General features: G+C 35.2%; 1 protein-coding gene across 6 annotated transcripts in view; it reads left to right on the top strand.

The window, feature by feature from the left end:
• Positions 1-24,405, top strand: part of RALYL (RALY RNA binding protein like) — a 358,154-nt gene that overhangs the window by 289,519 nt on the left and 44,230 nt on the right. For all 6 annotated transcript variants that reach the window (XM_088055205.1, XM_088055194.1, XM_088055199.1 and 3 more), the window contains 2 exons: positions 3,418-3,493; positions 18,755-18,787. In XM_088055205.1, coding sequence (XP_087911331.1) covers positions 3,418-3,493; positions 18,755-18,787 — 109 coding nt within the window. The remainder of the gene's footprint in view (positions 1-3,417; positions 3,494-18,754; positions 18,788-24,405) is intronic.

The following is a 24,405-nucleotide window of genomic DNA, read 5'->3' as shown; positions in this document are numbered from 1 at the left end:
TTCTCAATCTATTCTCTCCCCAGAGTGTATTAGTGCTTGAGGCTGCTCAGACCCAGGTGCAGGATCTTGAACTTGGCTTCGTTGAACTTCATAAGGTTTACACAGGTCCACTTCTCACGCCTATTAAGGTCTCTCCAGATGGCATCCCCTGCCTCCAGTGTCCACACAGTTTGGTGTCATTGGCAAACCTACTGAGGGTGCACCCAATGCCACTGTCTGTGTTTCCAAGAAAGATGTTAAATTGTACCAGTCCCAGTACTGGTCCCCAAGGAACGCCACAGTGGTCTTCACCAGAAAATCTACCCATTTAATACATTTTTGAGTGTGACCATGAGCCATTTCTTTATCCACCAGGTGCCAATTCATCAAATCCATGCCTTCCATCCAGAAAAAATGTGAATGTCTGTGTCCCTCGAGAAGTTATCTGGTACATATTCATGTACAAATGCAGCAGCTAATTTGACAGCATAAGGAGTGATATGTTTCTGCATTCCTTGGGGTGGAATCATTAGCACAGGTAAATCTCTGTGCTGCTGACAGCAAATTTATTTGACACAGAGTTTATGATCTAGTAGATGTAAATGTCTGCTGTGAAACCAATGATGGATGAAGGAAGAGAACAACTTATCTCACAAGATTTCCAGTTGGGATAGAAATAATCTATCTTGTGAAATGTTGACAAGTTCACTTCTAATCTTAGTTAGAAAATTGAGGCTGGAAGAGATAGTGCTGAAAAAATAATGGGGTGAAAATCTGTTCTAACTTTTCAAAGCATTTCCTACATCCATTCTTAACTTGCTACAAAGTGGTTAGGGAGTTACAGAGCTATTCAATCACTTCCATATTAACAGAAAAGCCCCATGTGCACAGCTTTTCTATGAACTATTTCCTGTGCCAAAGAGAATTTTGGGCTATTACTATCTGTGCAAAGTAGTTCACTGTTTAGAGATTTATTTAAATGTGAGGGAATCTTAACTAATTCTGATCAGCTTTGCCACTGCGCCTCTTACGGTGTCACCTTTCTGACATTTTTGATTGAAATAAAGAGAACACATAGCTAACAGCCCTCAGCCTTTACTCTACTCACCTTTTTTAAAAGTGGCTCTTACAGAGCTGCAAATGATGTTTAAGAACAGTCATCAAGATAGTATTGATCTGTCCCAGGAGAATATTATAAAGTTTTTGAAACCTATAACTAAGGGTTTAAAAAGAAGGTCTAAGATGTAGCTCTGAAACAGTAGCAGATGAGAGATGAAAAATATGTGAAAATTATGGTATTGTGAACAGGATATCACAGCCTCAGTTATTTCCCAACAGCAGATTATAATTCTATTTTTTTTTCCTTAAAATCTATTCAACTTGTAGTAGGAGATGGTGAAAGGCAACCCAGTCAATGGCCTTAAGTGGACATATAAAATAATTTAAAAGGTCTAATTATCACAAAGGTCACAGGATAAATTTTTTTTTTCCAATTCTGTTGTTTCCAGGAGCCAATGGAAATGCAACAGAGCTATCAAAATTCCTCGGTAGCTTTCAGAAATGTTTGGTGTTTATTTTGTTGATTCAACATTGTAGAATTTATATGTCTTGAAATAAGAGCATCTTATATCAAAAATGGAAGACAAAAATAATACATATTTAATAAAGCACTTGCTAAAATTAAGGGAAGGAAAGCATTTCAAGGAGGCATTAAAACTGTGTACAAATGTTCCTCCAATTTCAGAGAGTTAGATGGGACAATAAAATTATTATTTTAGTAAAAATTATGATTTAATAGTAATGAAGAAGAAACTGCAGTCAGATTTAATACTAAAATAATTTATATAAGGAAAATGTTACTTAAGTATTTTATTTTATATAGTTCTATATAAAAACTTTTTATATCACATCCTTGTATAATTTTAAATAAATGTTGACTGAACTCAAAATATTGAAAATAAATGTAAAAATTTTTTCAATTCTTTTAAATATTTGAAGTATGAAATTTTCATTGGAAAATATTTTCTGTCAAAAAGAAGTCTGAGGCATATATTTTCAATAATCCTGATTGTTAAAAAAGGTCAGATTGGGAGCTTTTTATTAATTTTGTGTGAAAAAGAAGTATTGATAATAAGTCTTGAGCTTTTACTGCACCTTTTGGGGTCAAGAATAATAAACAAAAATGTTTGACACTTTAGTATCACTGCACTGGACAATGTTTATTCCTACTCCTACACCTTATCTTTCTACTTCTCCTTCCACTACACTCAGTTTCAGGTTAAAATAGACTTTACTAAGAACATGTGTTTTCTTGAGTCTTGACCACCACTTGATTCTACATTTAATGGGATATGTTGTTCTGTCACAGCAATTTTACACTGAAATAATGCTGATGAATTTGTTGACTATTACTCTTTTTTTTATATTATTGAAGCTGTGAAGAGATTTAGCTTCAGCATCCCTCAAATAGCATGAAATTTGTTTCCTAAAGAGAAGTTTCTCTTTATCCATGTAATTAATTGTAATGTCGACTTTGCAACATTCAATCAATTGTAATATAGATTTTTTTATTATACAGACAGCTTCCTAAGGAGGCACCTTCCAGGAGGTATTTTCCATAGAAGGGTCTATGCTTCTTTCTCCATATATAACTATTCTAGCAATCATAAATGACAGACATCTATCTTTGGTATGTCTCTGAGTGTGATTCAAATGAAGAGAGAAATTTGAGATCAAGAATAATGTGTATAGAAGCTATATATATGTGTGTATATATACATATCAAACATATCTATATTAGCTTGACTTTCTTTTATATATCAAACATAAATTTGCAGGTAGAATATAAGTGAACTTTCAAAGTGTTCACAAGATTTCTGATCTTGTTGAGAAGATTAAGTATCTGCTTAAGAGAAAACATTTGCAAACCCAGATTTTCTCATTCTCCAAGAGTGATTCATTTGGGGTGGAAAATAAATACTCTTATTTGTTCTTGAAGAGCTACTTTCTGAGTGGATGATGAAGTAGCAGTTAAAGATCAGTGTGCATTTCTTTATTTCCTAAAGGGGAACTTCAGAACAATTGCAGTTCTCAACAGAATTTGACTTGAGATCATAGTTTATTTCACTATCTAAGTTACCATCCAAATCTTCTGTATTAGAAATACATAATTGTCTTCACCAAGTGGAAACCTGTGTGTTTAAAAAATGCCATTTCTCTCTGTAAAATAATAACTGGTATTTTGCCTAAAATCCTCATGCATTACAGTAAATTTCTTTCAAAAAATTTTATGGCATCAATTCAGAAGAGGTAAAAACTAGACAGGTGTTTTAGGTATGTTGTCCATTTTCACTCCCTGTTATTCATTTTCAGTGACTTGAGAATGCCTTGGCCAACTTCCAGATGTTTGACTTACTGATATCAAATTTTTGCTTTCAGATATCAACATGGCAGGAGAACCAAAACCATACAGACCAAAACCCGGCAACAAGCGGCCACTTTCAGCACTTTACAGGTAAGTGAGATTTCAATTTAACTTACCCCAATATAATTTTTATCAGAAAAATTATAGTAACCCAAAATGTATCTACCTACCAATGGCACTGTGCAAGGTTTACCAAAATTATAATGAAATCTAAGTACTTATTAATGCTCCCATTCATAATTATACTACCAATATTTTTATTTTTCTTAATTGAGTGTTATTTCAACTTTTAGTCTTTATGATTCAGTACTTGGCCATGGCCTCATTTTTTCTAATTTTTATATTGGCAATGATCAGTGAAATAACTAACAACTTCAGAGCAACAAAATTAGTTTCTCATGGATTTTTCTGTGAAGGGTGAGAACCAAGTTCTGACAAAACTGGACTTCTTCCTCAGTTCAGGAGGGCATTGATACTGTTTTTCTCCTTTTCCCATGTGCCTTCTTTCACAGAGCTTTTACAAACTTGAGGAAACATCCAGTTTTTTTCTAAAATCAATTACGTTTAGATTTTACAGATTGTTAGGGCTACCATGCACGCATGTATTTATACTCAATAAACCACACTTCTCATAAAAGTACTACAGAATTTATGCTCCAGATCCTTGGAGGGAATTAGGGCTGATTTCTACAGTAGCTAAGTAAAATGCTGTACCAGAGTGCTACGAGAGTGTTTCTGTACCAGAATCATTTTAGGTCTGAGCCTACATGTTATATAGAAGAAATTTGAAGTTTTATCATATAGCTGCCCTTAGCTGAAGTGATAGAAATATTATTTTTGGAGAAGAGAATCCCTGTTTCATAATTACTCTCAACTGCAAGTTCCTAAACTCTGTAGGTGTTCCTGGTAACCTTGGTCTACTCTGTCCCTGTGCCAGTATTTCAAAAGATTTTGAAAGATGTTCTGTGATTTCTGACATTTATATATATTTCCACCTCTGAGCTTTTGAAGGCTTTCTCACAAATACTTGTTCTACAAAAAAATAGGGACAAGAGAAACCTGTGGAAAGTTCTAAAGGAATTTTAAAGAGGAAAAATTAATCTTAGATTGTCCTTTCATGGAAGTAGTGCAAACTATTTCTCTAGATCGTGAGGCTTTTATGAGCAACTAAGAGAATCCTTCCATTTTGCTCTTCATCTTAATTCTCCCTTTCTGCTCTGACCTTGCATGACCCCACCTGCAGTACTGTGTCCTGCTCTGAAGTACTGAGCACAAGAAAGGACTAACAGAGGGCTTATAAAATAGAACACCTTTTAACATGGGCAGATAGTGGTAGGATAAAGGAGAACAATTTTCAACTTAAAAAGAAGGGATTTAAATTAGATGTTAGGAAGAAATTCTACACTTGGAGGATAGTGAGGGACTGGAACAGATTGCCCAGGGTAGTCGTGGGTGTCCCACTGTAAATATTCAGGGCCAGGTTGTATGGGGTCCTGAGCAATCTTACCAGGTGGATGGCATCCCTGCCCATGGTGGGGTGGTTGTAACTAGATGACCTTTAAGGTTCCTTCCAACCCACTCCATTATTCTATGGTATGGCCCCTTCCAACCCAAGCCATTCTATGACTGTATGATAACAAGGAACTTTTATGATCTCAATATCACTTAACCTAATATGTGAGAAGATCAATAGCTAATAAGCACACTTTATTTCAGAACACTGTAACTGGACCTGACTGAGATGGAAGTAACATTCTTCATAGGATCTTATATGTGTTTTGGATTTGTTATTTAAACACACCAATGTTTTGACTGATGCTGAACAGTGTTTGCACAGCCTCACAGTTTTCTCATTTTCCTATTCTGCTTTTGTAATTAATAGGTTTTGTGTGGGCAAGAAGTTATGAAAAAATGTATCTGAGACAGCTGTCCCAACCTGGCCAGGGAGATAGTCTGCCAAAGAGTCAGAAATAAAAATTGAAAAGGTTTTTCTTCCAAAGCAGCTGATGCTTGGAGATTGCTCAGACTGCTTATGGGAGGTGAAAAGTAATTGCCTTTGCATCATTTGGAATTTTGTTCCCTTCTCCCTTCCCCTATTATACTGCAAATATCTCAATCCATGAGGCTTTTTAACTTCCGATCTCTCCTTCATCCCAATAGGGGACAATGGTAGGGGAGTGAGACAGTGATTATGTGGGTGCTCAGCTGCTGGCCAGGATTCACCCACAAGACTGAGACAGTTTAGAGGGAAGTGGTTACATTAGATTTGATTTGCACTAAGAGAGTCACTGGTTAAAAATTTAGTTGTCACAAAATAGTCACTGTTAAAAGGAAGGACTGTAAGTAGAAAGTGGATAATGGATTTCAGAAAGGATGGAATTAAATGAGCTCAGAGATCTGGTAAGTAGAAAGATTCTTGGAAAGAAATTTGAGGGACAAAAGAAGTGCAGGAAATCTTGCACTGACTGTGCTTAAGGTAGAAAATTCTCCTGAAGCAGAAAATATCAAACAAAGGAATAATACGACAGCAACAACTTTCTCCAACATTCTAAAAATTGAAAAGGAATTGTACAAAAATGTGTAATCAAAACCCCATGACTGAAGGTAGAAAAGAAGAGCAGAGTCATCCTACGGGATGTCAGAAAGGCTAAAGCACATAACAGTATAAGAGGTAAAAAAAAGATAGTCATTAGAGTAACATCCTTGGATTTTTAGTTAGGAGGGAAAAAAGCAGATAGTAGATGATACAGAAAAGGCTTCTTTAACTTCATCAAAATTGGGGACCAGCTACTAAAGAAAATCAGTTTTTACCAGAGGGTATGCTGTAAAAATTTGGCTAACCAGTGTTTGACTGAGTGAATTTGATAGAACTGATCTGGTAACATTCACTGTAGTCTGTTCAAAGGACTAGCTGAAATTTGTGTGTGGAATATTAGTGATTCTTTCTAAAATGTATGGAGGTCTTGTAAGGTAAAGAAACAGTGGGTATGGGAAGGTGTTATATCCATTTTTAAGAAGAGATCCAGCAAATTATTAGGTCAGACTAGCTTTGATTCTAAGAAATGTACTAGAACACATTATTAGTAATCAATTTATCCAGACCAAATTAATAAATTGGTTAAAAAATAAAGAGAATATTATGCTGAAGCAATATAATTTCCTTCTTTGACAAGACAGCAAATTTAGTGTAGAAAGAGATGTGTTATATGGTCATTTTCATGGTTTAGCAATGACACTCCAAATTTAGTGCCCTCTGAGACTCACCCAAATGAGATTCTGCTGTCTCACTCCCACCCCTTTCCTTCCACCTTCCCACTCTGGGGATAAAGTTGAGAATTGGAGGCACAAAGGGGTGAAAATTGCAGTTTGAGATAAGAAGAATGTATTGGAAACAGCAATCAGATTTTAAAAAAAACAACAGCAAAAATATCAATAATAAAAGGACAAAAAAAATATTTACACGGAAAGCCCATGACCAATACCAACCAGCTTTTCCACACCACACCACGCCACGCCATGCCACGCCATGCTTTTTCCCAGCTGGAATAGGAATGTCTTTCTTCCAGAAACCAGAGAAAAAGTCCTTTTCCCCCACCCCTGGCAATGATTTAAAATGGTATTCAACAACATTTGGGTCATGGCCAGCCCACTCAGCAGAGCACACAGCAGCCCACAGATCCTGGGCTCAAGCAATCCAATCCAGGGGGCTCAGTAGCTGGGAGCACAGGCACACACCACCACACCTAGCTACTGTAAAAAAAATAACTCTGTCCTGGACTAAACTTGGACAGTCATTTGAACAAGCTTTGACATTTACTTTTCAGTTTTCATAAGCATGTTCAGGAAAGTTGTCTAGAAGAAATGGTCTTAAGGTAGACATCCAATGGGAAAACACTGTACAACAAAGTATTAAGGATACTTAATAATTATCACTTAAGTGATAATTGTCCAGTTTCCCTTGTTACTGATTTTTAAATGGTATTTTTCATATGTGAGACAACATAAAGAACAGTTTTAAGATAAGCAAGAAGGAGTGCTGCAAAGGCTTGCAGGATTTTATTTAGTTTGAAGTATTTGAGGCTTCAAAAGTGTTCAAAGAATTTTGCATCTCTGAAAAGAATCACATTTATAGGTGGATATACACATAAGTCATTAGTACAGAGCAACTGATGTCTATGATGCGCTATATCCTCATAATTTGCTTCTGTCTCCAGGTCATTAGATTCATTTTTTCCTGTAATGGTATTATACTATTTAATATCTCAGGTCAGGATCTACATTCCTTTATTTTAACTTTTCTAGCTTTATGAACTGTGTGAAAATAATCTCATTTAGTCTTACCTATGTGAAATTTAGCATGAGCCTAAATGTGAGACACACAGATTTTTTAGGTGCAAGACAGATAAGTAAATAATAATAGGACTTCCATTTTTATTTAGGCCTTAAAAATATTTTGAGAACATTTAGTCTTTTCTTCAGAAAGCTGCTAAACACATTATTAATTTTAAGCATGTTCATTGAATGTCTTAAAATGTACTTAGAGTCATGCTCAGGAATCAGAAAATTCTTAAATAGCTGTAAACTCCATCAGCATCCATCCTAATTTGCATTGCTGTTCAGTATGTAAGGGGTGACCTTAATCCCAGAAGTTTCAAAATTGTTCTGAATTTTCTTTTTAGCACACCACTTCTGCAGAAAATCACATGCTTTAAAAATTCTGCATCTTAAAATTGTTTTTCATCTTGTATTGGTCTAATCTCCAGCAAAAATTAATTGCGCTGGCACATCTTAGTATCTTTGAAGTACAAGGTGAAGACTAAAGGTGCTGACACAAACGTATTAAAGCACTCTTTGGGAAAAATGTTTTTGTAAAATAAAACATCACACTTTGTCTTTTTAATTTAGTGATGTTTTGATCAGTATTTCACTAAAGCATCTCTGTGTCACCATATGAAAGCCCATTTACTTTTTTTTTTCCAGTGCTAATTCTCCAACTTACCAAAGCAGAATCAACCACAAGCACTCTGATGGACTGTTATTCTGCATCATAAAATGTTTTAATTATTTGTTGTTCATTTCAGCCCACCACCATGTTATATGGCATATTGAATACATGGCTGAGAGCTTTTTCTCCATTTTGGAAGCCTTTGTTTCAGTTATTAGAAGGGGATGAGGCTCTTGGCTTTGCTGACTCTGGAGGCTGTTGATGGTGCACAACCATTCCCAGCTGCTCACGGAGTGGACCCAAGCTCCAGGACAGGTGGAGCAGAGCCACCATGCTCAGCCACATGCTGCCTGTGGCTGGCCTTCCCTCAGGACATGCAGCACGTCCCTTCTCTGTGGCTGTCAGCTTGGGAGCTGGCTAAAAGTCTTATCTGGCACCCCTCTGCTAGCAACCAGGTTGAGAGGGTTGGAGAAGGATGACAAGGGCACCTACTTTTGAGTCTTTTGGGGCTGGAATATTGGTGCCATTTTTATTACCATGAAAATGAGCACAATTACTGCAGGCTCTACTGCTGGGAGAGCCAGACAAAGATTTAAGTTTGACCTTTCATGTGTTCCAGAGTATGAATGTACAGCACTTCATAGCTTTAGAGAGGGGGTATATGGGAGAAAGAAACATATCTCAGGTCCTTAGCAACATCCAGGAAAACCTTTTGGTCCTCTTTATTTTGAAATAAATCACAGATATAGACCAAAAGACAAAAATGCAACTGTCATCTTGATTTTTTCAAGTTTTTCAATTCAGTCATATTATTTCTAATCTGTATGTTAAGTCCAACAACTAAGATAACAAAACTCTCTTTTTTTAAAATCTTCCTATTCATTTTATTAAAAATACTCTTAACTCCCCTTAAGAAGGGGACAAGGGCAGGTTTTGCCTCTCAGATCCTCACTATATGATAAATCTTACATTTTTCTCATGTTTGTTTTCTTTTATTCACCATCAGTTTTTAAACTATGGCCTTGACATGGATCCATTTAGAAGTAGGTCCTACATAAAGACTAGCACTTTTCTTTGTAGCAATCTGCCCTCAAGTAACTTCTTAGACTTATACAGTATTTCCTCAGGATTTTTTTTCCTTTGTTAAGCGGAAATTACTCCAGCTTATACACATCTGCACAGGAGCTGCATCCCTCTTTCTATCTCAGTACTCTTCCTCCTGCATGAAGTGATAGATGGTACCATATGAATGATGTTGTCTTTTTCCATAGCAGCCCAGACACCATAACCACATTTATTCTCAGAGATTAGTAAATTTGGAGAATAGTCTGTTTGCTTATTTTGTGGGGTTTTTTTCCTGGTGTTTAATTTTCTTTCTTATTTTTTTCTTCTGCTATGAAACCTGAAACAATATGTTATAGATAAAGTATCTAACTGTAAGCTTTTTTCTTTCATGGTTTTTAATTACTGTTTATACCACAGCAGAAGAGAAAACATATCTTCTATTTCTGATCACATTGAAATTATTGAAATTATTATGACTTCTTTCTTATTGAAGAATTTTTGCTGCTAATATGAATGAAAAAAACTTTGGTTTGTAAATCAAACAGTAAACTCCTAAAAGATCCAGAGTATTAATGGGTTTGCCTGCAGGCAAACAGAAGTAGTAGTTTTAGTCATGCATTTGCTTTAAATCTTGCCAGCCTGTGCCCTATTCCTATCCCTTATTTCATGTGAGATTTCTACCCTTTATTACTGCATGGATTCTTGCATTTAATTTAAGAAATAAAGTTTGGACTCAACATATGTCTTCCATATGAAGATGATGTCTTCTGTAGGTGTTCTGCTGTGTTTCAGTTAGGATAAAAAGACTAATGACTTCAACATATCAAAAAAAAATCAGAAACTGACAACATGGTATTTTTTCTACACTTGAGTTTTAGTAAAGAAGGCATCATAGAAACAGTATCAAGATTTGCAGACCCTGCTGTTCAGAAACTGTCTTAAAAGTAAGGGCATAGGGTTCATGACAGAAAATAGAGAAGGGCCTGTCCTGGAATTGCAAATGAGCAGAAGAATTCTTCATTTTCAGGAGTTTAGTAAACCCTTAATTGCTTCAGCAATCAGAGATGCAGAACGCTGTGCTTCAGCAAACCACTTAGTGGACTTGCAATTAGGCATTGGCTCTCACATAATGTAACACCTCTAATTTTACAGAAGGCTGTAATTTGGTCTGGGAGCTGCTGGTGTACTGCAAGGGCACCATTTAAGTGGTTTACAGAAAGAAATAGAAATATGATGCTGGGTTATAAATTTAGTACTCTGCAAATAAATAAGGAAGGTTGGATAAACAAGAGACTGTAACATATTTTAAAGTTTTATGAATGATATTAGAAGAAGAAGAAATTTAATGTATACTTAATTTGAAAGAAAATGGATTGTTAAGTAAGATTACAAATAGCATGGAAGGCTGCGTGCAACACAGAGGGACAATAGCAACATATTGTTATGCAGCGAATTATAAAAATAAAATTACCATGTAGCTTTATTTCTTGGTGAATTCTGTCAGTCTTGAAGTCTGAAAATATGTTATCCACCCTGCCAGAACTGATACTTAGTGCTGTTGATGCATAATGCCAAATGTAATTTTATTTTTTAAAGAATAGGTTAGAAATTGCATGATTTTTTGGTATTGCATGCTGATATTCCCAAAACTTCTGGCAAAAGCACTGGCTATTTTATTGAAGAGTAAAAACATATTCATAATCATACGTGATTTGAATCCTAAGAAATGAGCATTTTCTGGTACCTATTGGCATAAAAATATATGTTGCATTTTTCAATTTTGCATGAGTGGGATTATTCTAGGAAACAGCATGACAAGCATGAATCTTACATTGTTAGAGAAGTGACCCTCCTCTAACTGCTTTAAAGTGTTAGTAGTGTCATTGAGGGAAAAAGGATATTAAGCCTCTACCCTTGGGATCCTCAAAGGCAATGCCTGCATTAACCTTCATCTCTTTGTGACTGCAAATAGCCACGCAGCAAAGTAGTATTGATTGTGTGTGTTAGATCCGTCAACACTGCTTTGTTCAACCCACCCTGAAGAACCCCCTCAAGATGGTTTTAGATCAGTACATATGACCTGAGCGTTCTTACTCTGCTTTAGAGCAGAAGAGGGTCAGGTGAAATCAACTTCATGCAAAGAATGATTAAACCTGTGAGAAAGAGAGCTCTAAGGCACACTACGTAGATCACTATATTTTTCTCAAAATTACGTCTTTTGCTTGGAGCATAGCTGTTTGCAAAATTCAGCAGCTAGTAAAATCACAGGAAAAAGCAAATAAAAATTGACAGTGGCATGGAGTTATTTTCATTCTTCAGGTTTTGTTTCCTTTGCTCTCTTGAAAAAATGTACCAAATTGAGCATGTTTTGAGTTTGGGAAACTTGCAAGAATCTCATTAGGAATCTGAGTGTGAATGTCTTCATTACTGGAAACATCACACAGATGTGTTGTGTGGGTTAAATTGTTAAAGTTTAGCTTATAACTCTGTTTTTCAACAGATGACTTTGGTGGCATGGCAGGAAACTGGAATCCATTATTATCTAAGATTTTCAAAATTAGATTCTGGATCAATTTCACTCCAAGTCGCAATTTAGTTTTCCTCAGACATACTAGCAGGATTTAGTCAACTATGAGAATCCATGACACCGTTTATGTTATCTTTGCAAGTTTTGGATTCATAAAGGAAGATGCAGCAAAATCTAACCTGTAAAATCAGATAGGATATGGCTTTTAAATGACTTAGAGCTTTTAGGTTTCCCTCTCTTCTTGATACCTAAAATTTAGGTCACCTATTTATTAATATTATTGGAAACTACTTCCTTTTTTTCTTTAGCTCCCCTTAGATCTCCATGCCAGCCTTTCCTGCCTCAGCCCCAAAACCTTTTCATCCCATGTTATAACAGAAATGCATTCAGTATCCAATATGACAGTATACATTTGTACTGGTATATCACAACCAACTTTTGCATGTGCTGGTTTATGTCTCATCCTAACCTCTTGCTGCTGTGAAAGTTAGTATGGGGAAGAGGCATTTTCTTTAAAGCACTTCCTCCCTGTAGGTAGAGATACCTTTTATTCTGCTTTTCAACTGTCAGACTTCAAAGATTACTCCAAACAAATTATTAATTACATTTTACTCACTAATGGCTAAAAGGTTATCTATCCTAACTACCCATGGGGTAAAAAATCCTAGCGGCCCCTGAAATTTGTACTTATGTCAAAAATGTTTATAAATTATGTAAGAAACAGATTTTGCTAGGAAAATAACTAAATTTGGTCACATACTATGTACATCTGATGTATCTGATACATATGCTACACATGAGTACAGGTTAACATCAGATATTGTTGACAGCACCCTGTGCTAAGTATTCCCTCAAAATCTTTTCCAGCAGATAGTGCTACAGCACTACCCTGTCATGGGGTTAAGTGCTAAGTGGAACTGGTTGAATAAAATGCACTGTATCAATAGTCATTATTTTTTGCAAGGTTAGATTTTAATTTATAATATATTTAATTTAAAATAGATTTTAAATTAATTTAATTAATTAAGAAAACCTTGCACTTATTTTCTGTTGTCCAGACATATAAAATGCTTAAAAATCATGTAATATGTGTATATATACATATATATATACATATTCCATACACATATGAAATATGTTCATATGCATATTCCAAATACTCCATTTCTTTCACTTCAAAACACTGAAAAGACTAAAGGCACCTCCATCTTGCAGCATATTTAATGCAGAGTAAGTGCATGAATGCAAGCTAAACCCAAGGGAGAGCAGAAGCATTCCTACACAGGAAATCAAGCTTTCTCATGGAGACTAACTATAATTTTCTCTGTGACAAGAAATTAAGCTGTGTAAGATCCATATCACTTACAGATGTCTTGGGAAGTTAACTTCTTCTGGGTACAGATTCTTCTTCATGGACTTGGGGAAAAGCTGATGCTTCAAGAAGTGATCTAAGTTATTCTCAATCTTAAATAATTAAACTAGGCAAAAGTAAAAAAATACTAGAAAAACTTATCTTTTTTAGTCAGTCAGAATGTGTAATGTGTTGTGATACTTTCATAAGAGACTAAATATGTATTATACATGTATTAAGGATTATGTATAAATCTGCACAGAGTCTGGTAGCCAAAGTGATAATCTTGTTTGATAATCTGTTTATCCCTAGAGTGCTTACTAGTGTAGTAGCTTTCTTATTGAATAAATTCTTCAGTAATTAGTAAAACTTAGTTTTAGTGCACTTGAATATTTCAGTTGTGAACTTTGATTAACGATGATCTGAGGCTAGAAGAGAAGAATAATATTCTGATTAAAGGACACTTCTCAATCAGCTCTGAGGAAAAATGTTCTCATATGTCCCCATAACTAGCAGTCTCATGTTACTCAGTTCTTCCTCTTTTGAAAAGGTTTTTCACTATCCAGCCAGTACTACATTTCATATATGTAAAATATAGTTCTTGTTCTCAAATTCTCACTCTGCTCTTTTTTTTAATTTCATTACTCTGAATTCAGACTAATTCTTCAATTAAAAAAAAAAAAAATAAGATTTTAACTCTTTGCTGAATGATTAAAAATCAGCTTTTTGGTACCTATCTTACTTGCAGCAACATTTTTGTTAAAATATTTTATGCAAACCAAAGTTAAATAGAGCATAACACTGAGTGTTCATGTTATTTAAGGTGGCTGTCTTTCCCATTGGCCTTATTCTTTGTTCATGGTCATGCAGGGGTTAGATCTTATTTTCTCAGCTTGATTATGAGACTCTCATATCAGGAAATATCAAGAGCTTTAAAAATGAGACTAAGTCTCACCTATCATCTGTCTTATCATTTATCCACCAAGTCAGTTAGCACATCAAAGGACTAAGTTTGTACTGAGAAATGACACTTTGAGCTCGTAGTATGTTAGTTCCCACCCATGGCTTGAGTGATGATATTTTGTGCTAGAATCTTTATGTTTCAATAAATAACAAAAGCACTTAGGTCTGTGGAAGACAATTTCTCGAGGCACTGTGAAAACGAATACATAGTATTTGACATTATGCAATATTCATGAAAACAGCAGCTGGTTGTTGTTGTTTTTCTAATCAGAGTTATCAATTGCAGTGTCAACCACCAGATGCGAGTGGAAGTTATTAAATTGGTTAGAGACAGTTGTAAAAGTTGACATATACCTGTAAATTATTCTTCCATTCCCTCTGCTTCTGAAACACTTCTGATAGATTAGATCAGTTATACAGTCATTCTACCATTTATTTGCTCCAGAATATGGCAGTTTCTTGATAAAACTTGTCAATATTTATAAAGATCTTTATGGAAGCTTCAGAAGACAAAATGAGCTTCTTACCCTATTCTATTTGACAGTAGGTACTGACAGTGTTCAGGAAAATTATCTTGGATTGAAATTAAGTCACAGAAACTAGAAAGGAAGGATTACCTAGTGTACACCAGCAATTGTTCTTTCAGACTCAATTGATAGTGTAAGTTATATGAAATTATATTCTGTAAATTCAGACATGTTTGTATTAGGCTCGCTTGCATTGAATGAAAGCATCTGGGGGGTAGCAAAAATTATAGTGCATGTGCTTTAAAAAGAAATTAGATGACAATCTATAACACTGCTTAAGAAGTTCTGAAGAACAGTTTTCAATCACTTCGAACCACAAACTCAACATTCAGAGAGAAATGCATCCATGTTTGATTACTGTGAATGGAAATGTAAGTTTCTTTTGAAAGGTCCCTTGAGTTGTTTTTGTAGTTTTAAAATTTAATGAAAACAAATAAATTTAATAAAAATAAAATAAACAGGGTGGGCCATAAATCTGAATATTCTTTCACTATGCATATTTCTGCTAAATCTTTGGTCCTGCTAATTCTTTGGTTCCTAAAGCTGCACAGTGCAAAAAAAGATATACTTGACAGGTAAGTAAGTCAGCCACATCAGTCAGTCTAAATATATACTAACACTATACTGAAGTCCAAAATGTTTTTCAGTTGCCCTGACTTTCCTATCTGGCATGAATAAAAATGTTTCTAATAGCCTTAAAAGCTCCAGTCACTTTTCATGCATTTTAGATACCAAACAGCAAATGTGTGATGTCAGCAACACACTCAGTTAATCCTCCTTAGGAATTCTGATATAAAGTTTGAAACCTAAAATTTCTCTGAAAAAAATGTTTGTTCTTAACCCCTTTCTTTGATTCAGGGCAGATGGTTTTGTTTTTTCAACAAGTCTGAATAAGAATCCTAACAAATTCATTAAATTCCACATGTTTTCCTACTAAATCCTTAAAGATTAAATTATGTGACCACCATGAGGAAGAATATATTGATTCATAATTAATTACCTTGGAGAATCCTTGGCTAAAATCCATTTGCTTGTGTACTGCACTGATGTTAGAAATGTTATTCACTTTGACCTGTACACAGTTTTGGGAAGGAGAGGAGAGGATTCTTTAACAGGTAATTATATAGATTTATGTATCTTGGGTCAGGTCTCAAATGCAGAAAAAGTCTTGCCTGTAATCTTAATAGGGCAATTATGCAAGAAAAGTAGAATTTGCTTTGGGATCTTGGTGTCGTTCCATGATTTATTTACAAGTCAAAGACGAATTCACGTACCCTTAGTCTAGTCACATTTCCCCACACATTTGCATGTTGCATGTTGCAAACCTTGAAAATTTGTCCATCTGGACGTTCAGTCCATGTCAAAGATGGAATTTAGCTAATTGCCATTTATATAAGAAACCTTAGCAGCAAAGAAAATAATAAAATGCACAATTGGGTTAGTCAGACCTTGTAAAATATCTCTCCAAGACAGGTCACAAGGGGAATAACATGAAATGGGAAATCTGTAGGGTCCTTATTTTAAACACATTGTGGCAGTAACATATCAGTGGGTAGTAATCAATTGCCTATTGCAAATGACCTGTTCCATTTAGTGACTGGTTTTAATTGAACAACTTTTTCCTCCTGCAAAACTTATTATATGTAGATAAGGAAAATCTTAACCAAGAATCAAAGCAAAATACCACTTCAGTCTGCCATGTCCCAGTCATGCTACTGATCAGCCTTCCTCCCTCCTATTCAAACTGATATATTGCCTTGGCATGTTGACAAACCGGCCTTTTCTGATGGGAAAACCATTTCAGGAAAGAAAGAAAAAAATCTCTATCTCTCCTACTTCACCACCATTCCTTCATAACTAAAAGATGATTCCCTTCGCTGTCTAGCTTAGTATTTCCTGGACAAAAAAATATATTTTTGCAAAGAAGACAGTGTCTGCTTTAAGATTTTTCCTGAAGGTGTATGACTGCATTTCTCTAAACTTATCAGGATTAGTCTTTTTGCAATATCATATTTAATTTTTCAAGAATTCCTCAAAACTCTGGAAAATTCAGTGTACATTAGGTTAAAAAGAAAAGTAAAAAGCATTTTGTATTGACAAATGTCACCAGTAAAGATGATATAGGATGTTATTTCATATTGTGTTGCAGTTCTAAATCTTTATATTAATTTGCCATATACTGAATTACCAAATAAGAGGCCAACAGATAATTGTATTCCTTTACTGTGAGGAACACTTGAACTAATTAAAAGTAATGCAGCAAATTATCTAAAACCATTTAGTCAGATACAGAGAGAGGTCAAACCTAGGGCAGCACTATTTAAATTAAATTGAATCCAGCTTGAGAATGGACTTCAAATAGATTTTTAATCGCAGTATTTTGTCCACAGGGCATTCATTCTATCACACACTCTTTGTTTTCAAGTAAAATACATCAGAATGTCCTCCATCAGGATAGTGCTAGGTCTCTCTTGATTACAAAATTTCTGTATTATGAAGTATGTAAGCATGTTCTAGGGATTTCATTCTTTGGTCATCTATAGTTAATCTCTCCAGCCAAATACTGAGTGCTTCCCCTGACTGATTAATTTCATTAAGCAGAAAAAGAGGAAAAAAAAACGTGACACCAGTGCACAGGACCTGCAGGAGAAGGGTGAAACCCCCCATGAGGGGCCCTGCCATTCTATTGCTCTCTGGCAGGGCTGCCTGAGCACAGAGAATGCCAGGCTCAGATGTTCTTGGGACTGCCCTGACCACAAGGTCTTGCAGCTTTGGGATTCTGCTGTGCTTCCAGGTGTATGCAAAGCTCATCAGTGTTTCCCCTTCTATTCTTCTAGTTCCATGTGGATTTCAACCCCAGAAAGAAATAGAACAGTGAGCTATAGTCATTAAGCCAACAGAAAAAAGGACCATATTTTCAATACGTTTTGGAAATTAGATGAGGATAATAACTGACCTGGTCTATTGGTTTGTGAGTTTTTTTGCACAAACCCTCTGCTGAATGAATGAGACAGTACTCAGTTTTTTACAAAGAGGACTTTCATGAAACTTTTTTGTTAAAACATTTACTATTTACCTTCATTTGCAACTAATGATAACTGTTTAATTATATTTCAAATATTTTATTGTGGGACCAAATTGGTTTCAGATTCATAGATTAAATATTCAGTTCCACATATAATATGCTTTGATTAATTAGAAACACTTTTATTAAAGGCTACAAAGAGATATTAATGACCTGGGTATTTATTTTCTGCTCTGCCTAACAGAGTATACTCAGTGGGAATCATAACAGAACATTTTTGCGTGTCATGTAACCACACAAAATTACTCAGCTGTAAATATGCTTTGAACATGTTTATAAAGGACCCTAAAATCACGTACTAATGGTCCTATCAAGCAGCTGATATCAGTAAACTCACTGAATCCAGAACACACTAACAAAATAAGGGCAGCCAGTTGCAGATACCAGAGCAGGAGCACTGCCTGATAACATAGATCAGGGTTCTTACATCTGTCCTGGCTGGATGGAAACTACCAGCAGAAGAGGCTCCTGCCAGCGTGCAGGTGGTGCACCTCCTCACAGCCACAACAGCCACAGCAGGGAGTGGGAGAGCGCCTTTAACCACTGGGTTTAGAACTGTGCATCGTTCTGCATCTACCAAAACAGATGCAGCACATTTCTTGCTCACTCTAATGCAAATATCCACACTAGTCATGTGAATCTCTGAAATTTAAAGGGCCTAGGTGAGCTGCTTTGCAAATATTTTAATTCTAGACCAAAACTCCATTAGGTAAATGGGATTTTTTCCAGAGTTAAGCATCTACTAAAATGAATCAGGCCCTACTCTCATTGTTAAATTTTATCATTAAATAAACATGACATTGAGAATGACTGTTTTAAATTCATTGTATAATGGTCCTTAAACACAATAAATATCTATATTTAAAACTTTTGTTATTTACTTGACAGACTTGAATCAAAGGAGCCTTTCCTCTCCGTTGGGTAAGTAAGAATATGTATATTTTCATGGATATTTATACATTCAACAACTGTATAATATAATTTATCAGATTAGGTTGAACATAAACATCCTGTTTCAACATTATGGTTATTTACTATGCTTAAGCTTATGAAATGCAAGTTTTAGTCAGTAAAGTCAGCAGTAATGAATAGTTTCCTTCTCAAAAAGAAACTAACTATATTTTGCCTTTATTGACTAAAGAAAACTTACACTAAAATACATGAAGGATTTAAATGTTGCATTAAAAGGTAGCTGGTTTATTAATTTATTTTCACTGACTTTATACAGCAACCATTCTAAATATCGTCTATACCACTTGTCTAAACCATGAAAAAAAAATTGATAGTGTCCTTTAAAAAAAAATGTGATACTTCAATAACAGAAATAAAATCAAAATTATGAATTTGAAAAAAATCATATTTTAGCCTACTTGTAAATCCCTTCACTCATATGCATATTTCAGCTATAGCCTTTATAGTGTCACAGTCACTTAAACCATATGTTTGCTATATTAAAATTATAATTTATCATGCTAAAAAAATTATTTTTAAATGTTTCATATTCTAAAATAGTACCATTCTTTTATAAAATGTAGACTAATATATGTATTAGTAGCAATTATCTGCATTTTGAGTCTGAATTTCACCTTTCATGCAAGATTTTCCTTTTAACTTCTTTCTTGAAAACTTTCCAAAGTGACCTAGCATTCTCCCTCCGTTTTCCTTCAGAACTGTATCTTTTCTATGTGTCTTCACTCTCATTTTCCTTTGTTCACACCATACTTTGTGCTGTCAAGAATATAAACTGCAGACAAAAGATCCCATACAAAACATCTGTTTAAGGGTTAGTTCTATCATAATTATCATATTAACTTCCAAACTGTTGCACTAATTGCAGAACTAGAAGTTAACTTCCAGTTCTGAAGTGCAAAGTAAAGTTAACAACTAAGAAACTGTATGAATTATGATCAAAAGAACTCAACAAATTAGCATAAACAGGATTGAGATATGTCTTGGTTTCCATAGCACAAAATAACTCTGGTTTGTTTGAGTATATTTTGGATTAATGGCTTGCTGTTTTCTATTTTCTACCAACTCAAAATTACTGGAAAATATTTGAAGGTGGTGTGGAGGGTACATGTTTTGCATGTCCAATGTCCAAATTTATTATCAAATTTGGTCCCTTCTGTTAATAATTTTCATTACTCCAATTTGTAATTTATCCTACTGAGTTGGCTTTTTGGGGGCCTCCACTCTCATAATGAAGTGATTATCTGAAAATACCAACTTTAAGATTAAAAAAAGAAGTTTCTTGCCATTGTGGTTAAGGATCAAAGTTCTAAGTACAAAAATCCAAGAAACAAATAAAAATACAATGTTAGTGGTTATAATATTTGCCACAAAATAGTAAAACCCACTTCTTATAATGATCCTAAGAACCATGCTGGCAATTTTAGCTTATTATACTAGGAGGAAGTATTGTGTTTTAACTTTGGGTTTGTTTCCATATGAGCAGATTGGTGGCTACTCTGTAAATCCACACTATGTCCACATCGTTATTGTATGTCACTTTGTCTCTAAAAGTGATTCCTCTTGGGATTTCTAATCTGTGTAAATAGACTTATCTTTTTTCCAGAACCTTTCAGAAGTTTACATGTAGTGTACTCAAATCCTTTTATGCAAGTTCATAATAATGAAGATAGATAAAACCTACTAACATTATTCCCTGTATGCTACTTTTGCCTTTTACCTCTGTATTTCCTCAACCCCCAAGAAGAGCATCAGAGGGTTAGACCACCATGTTCTACGGAGGGGCCCAAACCAACACACGCCTCTTCGGTAAAAGAGATGCTCCTCCCAGCCTCACAAAAACTGGGGAGTTCTCAATGAGTTCTTGTGTCAGGATCTGTGTCTAAAGTTTTAGCCAATACAGCTGCAACCACCAGGCTTTTAAAAAACAGTAATGTTTGCAGAAGAAGTGCTGACTTAACCACAATTAAATAAACACATGGGTGCCCTTAATGGCTCTTGCAGGCAGAGTTGGTCAAAACACCAATCTAAATTACTTTTGGCTGCCTACAGATGGCTTGATCCTGCAAAACCAGCCTCCCATTCTTCTGTCTTCTGTAACAGATTTCTTTCCACTTTTTCATTATGCTGCTTGCAGGACCTAATTAAGCTTTTTCATTTTGCTGTGCCTAAGCATACAACTTCTTGGTCCTTTTCCATTGCTTATTGTTTTGTCAGGGGAAGGGAACATGAAGTGCGGCAATCCAAGACCTCAAGACCACCACAGGTTTTTGAGCTCTGCTTGTATGTGCAGGGCTGCAATCATCCCGTGAGAGATCCCACAAAGGGAAATTGGTTGATAAAATGTTGCATTTTTTTCCCCACCCTCAGAAAGCATCCGGAGAGAAGCAGAACACAGCTCTTCCTCTTATAGTCTGTGTCTCAAGTGCAGGGAGAGAAGACCTCCTGTACTCCGTTGGTAAAGACAATTCCAATTATCATTCTTTCTACACAAAGTGCATAACAAAGAAGGAAAACCCACTCTCTCTTACTCCATGTACAAGGCAGGGGCATAATTTGGTGCTGAAGCCATAGTAACATCTTTGATTAAAGTCTCTAATGGTAGCACTCAGGAGCAAATATTAAGCCTGTGTAGTCTATTCAGATAGAGTATCTGAATGCAATATTATGATTTTGGGCTAAAATACAAAGTTGAGTTTGATATTTGTGTTGTCTTCCTTTGCCTCTTAGAGGTGAAGATAAAATCCTTAGGGAAGGCAGAGATATTTGTTAGTGCAGAGTGCTGGGTGACAGCCTGTAAGGGCACAGGATACTTTTCTTCAGAATGCTATTTCCATACTTTATGGACTTTGTGTTCATATTCAACATAAGCAAGCCCAAGAGGTGTCTGGAATTTAATTCCTTTTCATGTTATATACAATTCATGTTCATGTATGTTCAGTATAAAAAAGAAGTCATGCAAATGTTCAGAGTGCCTGGAAGACTTTAATATGAGAGGCAAGAGTTTTGGTAAAAATCCACCACTGAAAACACATCACATTAACTTCATGCAGGAAAATTTGAAAGGTTCAGTCTTAAAAAGACAAGTCAAGAGTCTTGATAAAAAAATATGGACACTGCAAAATGGACACTGCAAAAAGAGCAACTAAGCGCCAGGTCATATTAAGTTCATCCTGCTTTGTGCAAAGGATGTTTAATGTTTTAAAAGCAATATATATTTAAAATACCAACATCTTTCAATTAGCCACATTAGCTCTCCATTGTTTGAAATTTCCTAAAAGTAATGATGCATAATTATCACCTCAACAAAACAGTTATCATTCTCTCTAGATAATTAGATTGGTTATCCAATTATTAATCACCAGCCATTTGTTGGCAGCTGATTTATCATAGCTATCTAGATGTAAGAGTATAGCACTTGATAAATTTCAGATAATGCTGCATGTAGATTTGTAACTGGTCATTGGTCTGAGCCTTAAAATTAAAATCTCATTTTTTAGGATACAGCCAATGCAGTATCTTTTAAAGCCTGTAATAGTATTATATGGTGAATATGGTGAATAATTATTTGAATTATTTGAATTAATTATTTTTGGTTTCTAACTATAATTGTATGTAACTTCCATAATAACATGTGGTCAATATAACTTCAACACATGCAGAGGCAGAAAATTCCATCATGGCAACTAATAATTTTGTCAAACACGTAAAAATATTTCTCTTCTCTGTCAAATGTCATTTCATAGTGTGTCCTGTAATGTTGAATTCAGAAGAGACCAGGAGAGAGAAGAGAGGAACAACTGATTTTTTTTTGAGTCTTGTGAAAAAAGATTCATTTACTGCCAGCTGCAGAGAATGGGATTATTTCTGGAAAAGCAGGCAATAGCTCTTCATTGAAATGGTCATTGAAAATGCATGTATTATATACATCTGGTTATCAGCTGAGACGCAATCTGGTCTCTGAATTTTTCAATCTTTTTACAGTTTTTTTGTTTTGATTGATTGTTTGCTATAAGCAGTATAATTTTATGTGGAAAGCCCAGAGAGAAACATAAGTGAAAATGAATGCATTGTATGTATTTATTTAATGATGAATATCTGTCTTCATGGAAGAAAGAATAGAGATACAAGATAAAATTAGCATTAATTAATGCATTTTTACATTTTTAGTGGAAACACTAGAGGTCTGTGTTAGCTACATGGTCCTTTTTCTAGAAAGTATTTGACAGTATAAAATACTGAAAAGCCGTACTTTTTCCAAATAATATCTTAATCACACTAACTTTCCAACACAGATACTTACTTCTACAAGAGACAGAGTCATTTTGGTGGGCTCAGATTCTTGGAAGAACTTGGAAATGCTTCTGAAATACAGAAAGTAAATTTCATTTGTTTTCTTCCAGCAGATTAGTTCTAAGATGCATCAAATTACTTGAATTTGCTATTCACATTTCTTCCTCTTGCTTAGTAGAGTTTTCTTTCCTGCAAGGCCATTATGCAGATCTATAGGAAATTCTGCTCTCATATATTGGATTGAGGGATCCCAGTCTGCAGAAGTGAGATAGTTTAAATAAAAGCCTAGTCTTTGCAGGGCGTCTTAGAATAATACTCAGTCCACTTCCAAAATATACAGGTTTTTTCAATTCACAGTCAGTTTTTTGGGGGGGTTTGGTTTGTTATTGATTTTTTATTGGACAATAGGCTGTAAGGCACAAAATAGAATGTAGCCATGGAGCATCTTCTGTAACAAATTCCATCACTCTTGTTCCTCATCCTGGTTATCAGGTAGCACCACTGGAAGGAGCAAACACTGTTCCTGCTGTTCCTACCCAACTTCTGAAGAGAGAGAGCTAAGAAAATTGTTTTCCTTCAGCAGAGGAAAAATACAAAAAGAAGAGATATTAGATTCATTTTGCTCTGTTATTATGACACAAATAAAACTACCAACCAGAACATAATCTTGTAACTCTTATTCATATTCAGGCCAGGTATTCAGGAGCTGTTTTCATGAAAATCACAGAACTGAATACACTTGACAATTATTTAAACTCATTGTTTAGACCCAGGCAGTAATTTCATAAAACCACCTGGGCTTCCTGACTTAGGCAGCAGTAACAGATTCTATGCTTTTGCAGAGAATATCCCTTGAAACAGCCAGCTCTTTGATTAGGAGTGAGGTTTAGCCTGGAGGCAGGAGGCACATGTCAGGGTTCTGCAAAGGCTCATTACTGGGTGAGACTTTCAGAGTAGTCGTAGAGAGACAGGAGGGATTTGGGATTTGACAGCACATATGGATATCTGTGGAAGACACTCAGAATCTATACAATTTAATTTCGGGTAGTAGTACTGACATACTTCTCTTCCAGTTTTCCAAAACCCACAAGTCTTGAGCTTTTCTATAGCTGCCTACTTTCCATTATTTTATGACTCTGAAACAGGTATGAATACAGCTATTTTATAAATTTAGAATTTCTTTTTTTTTTGCTTGAAGATTTCTCACAAGAAGTAGTTACAAAGCTACAGTAATAAAAATGTTGGTCCATTGCTGTGACTGAATTTTTCAGTGGTTT

This window comes from Pseudopodoces humilis, chromosome 1 (genome assembly GCF_049639895.1).
Source record: "Pseudopodoces humilis isolate 2021_Gansu_Grassland_sample_001 chromosome 1, ASM4963989v1, whole genome shotgun sequence".
NCBI classification, from domain to species: domain Eukaryota; kingdom Metazoa; phylum Chordata; class Aves; order Passeriformes; family Paridae; genus Pseudopodoces; species Pseudopodoces humilis.
Note: the sequence above shows the minus strand (reverse complement) of the source record. Positions and strands in the feature narration are given on the sequence as shown.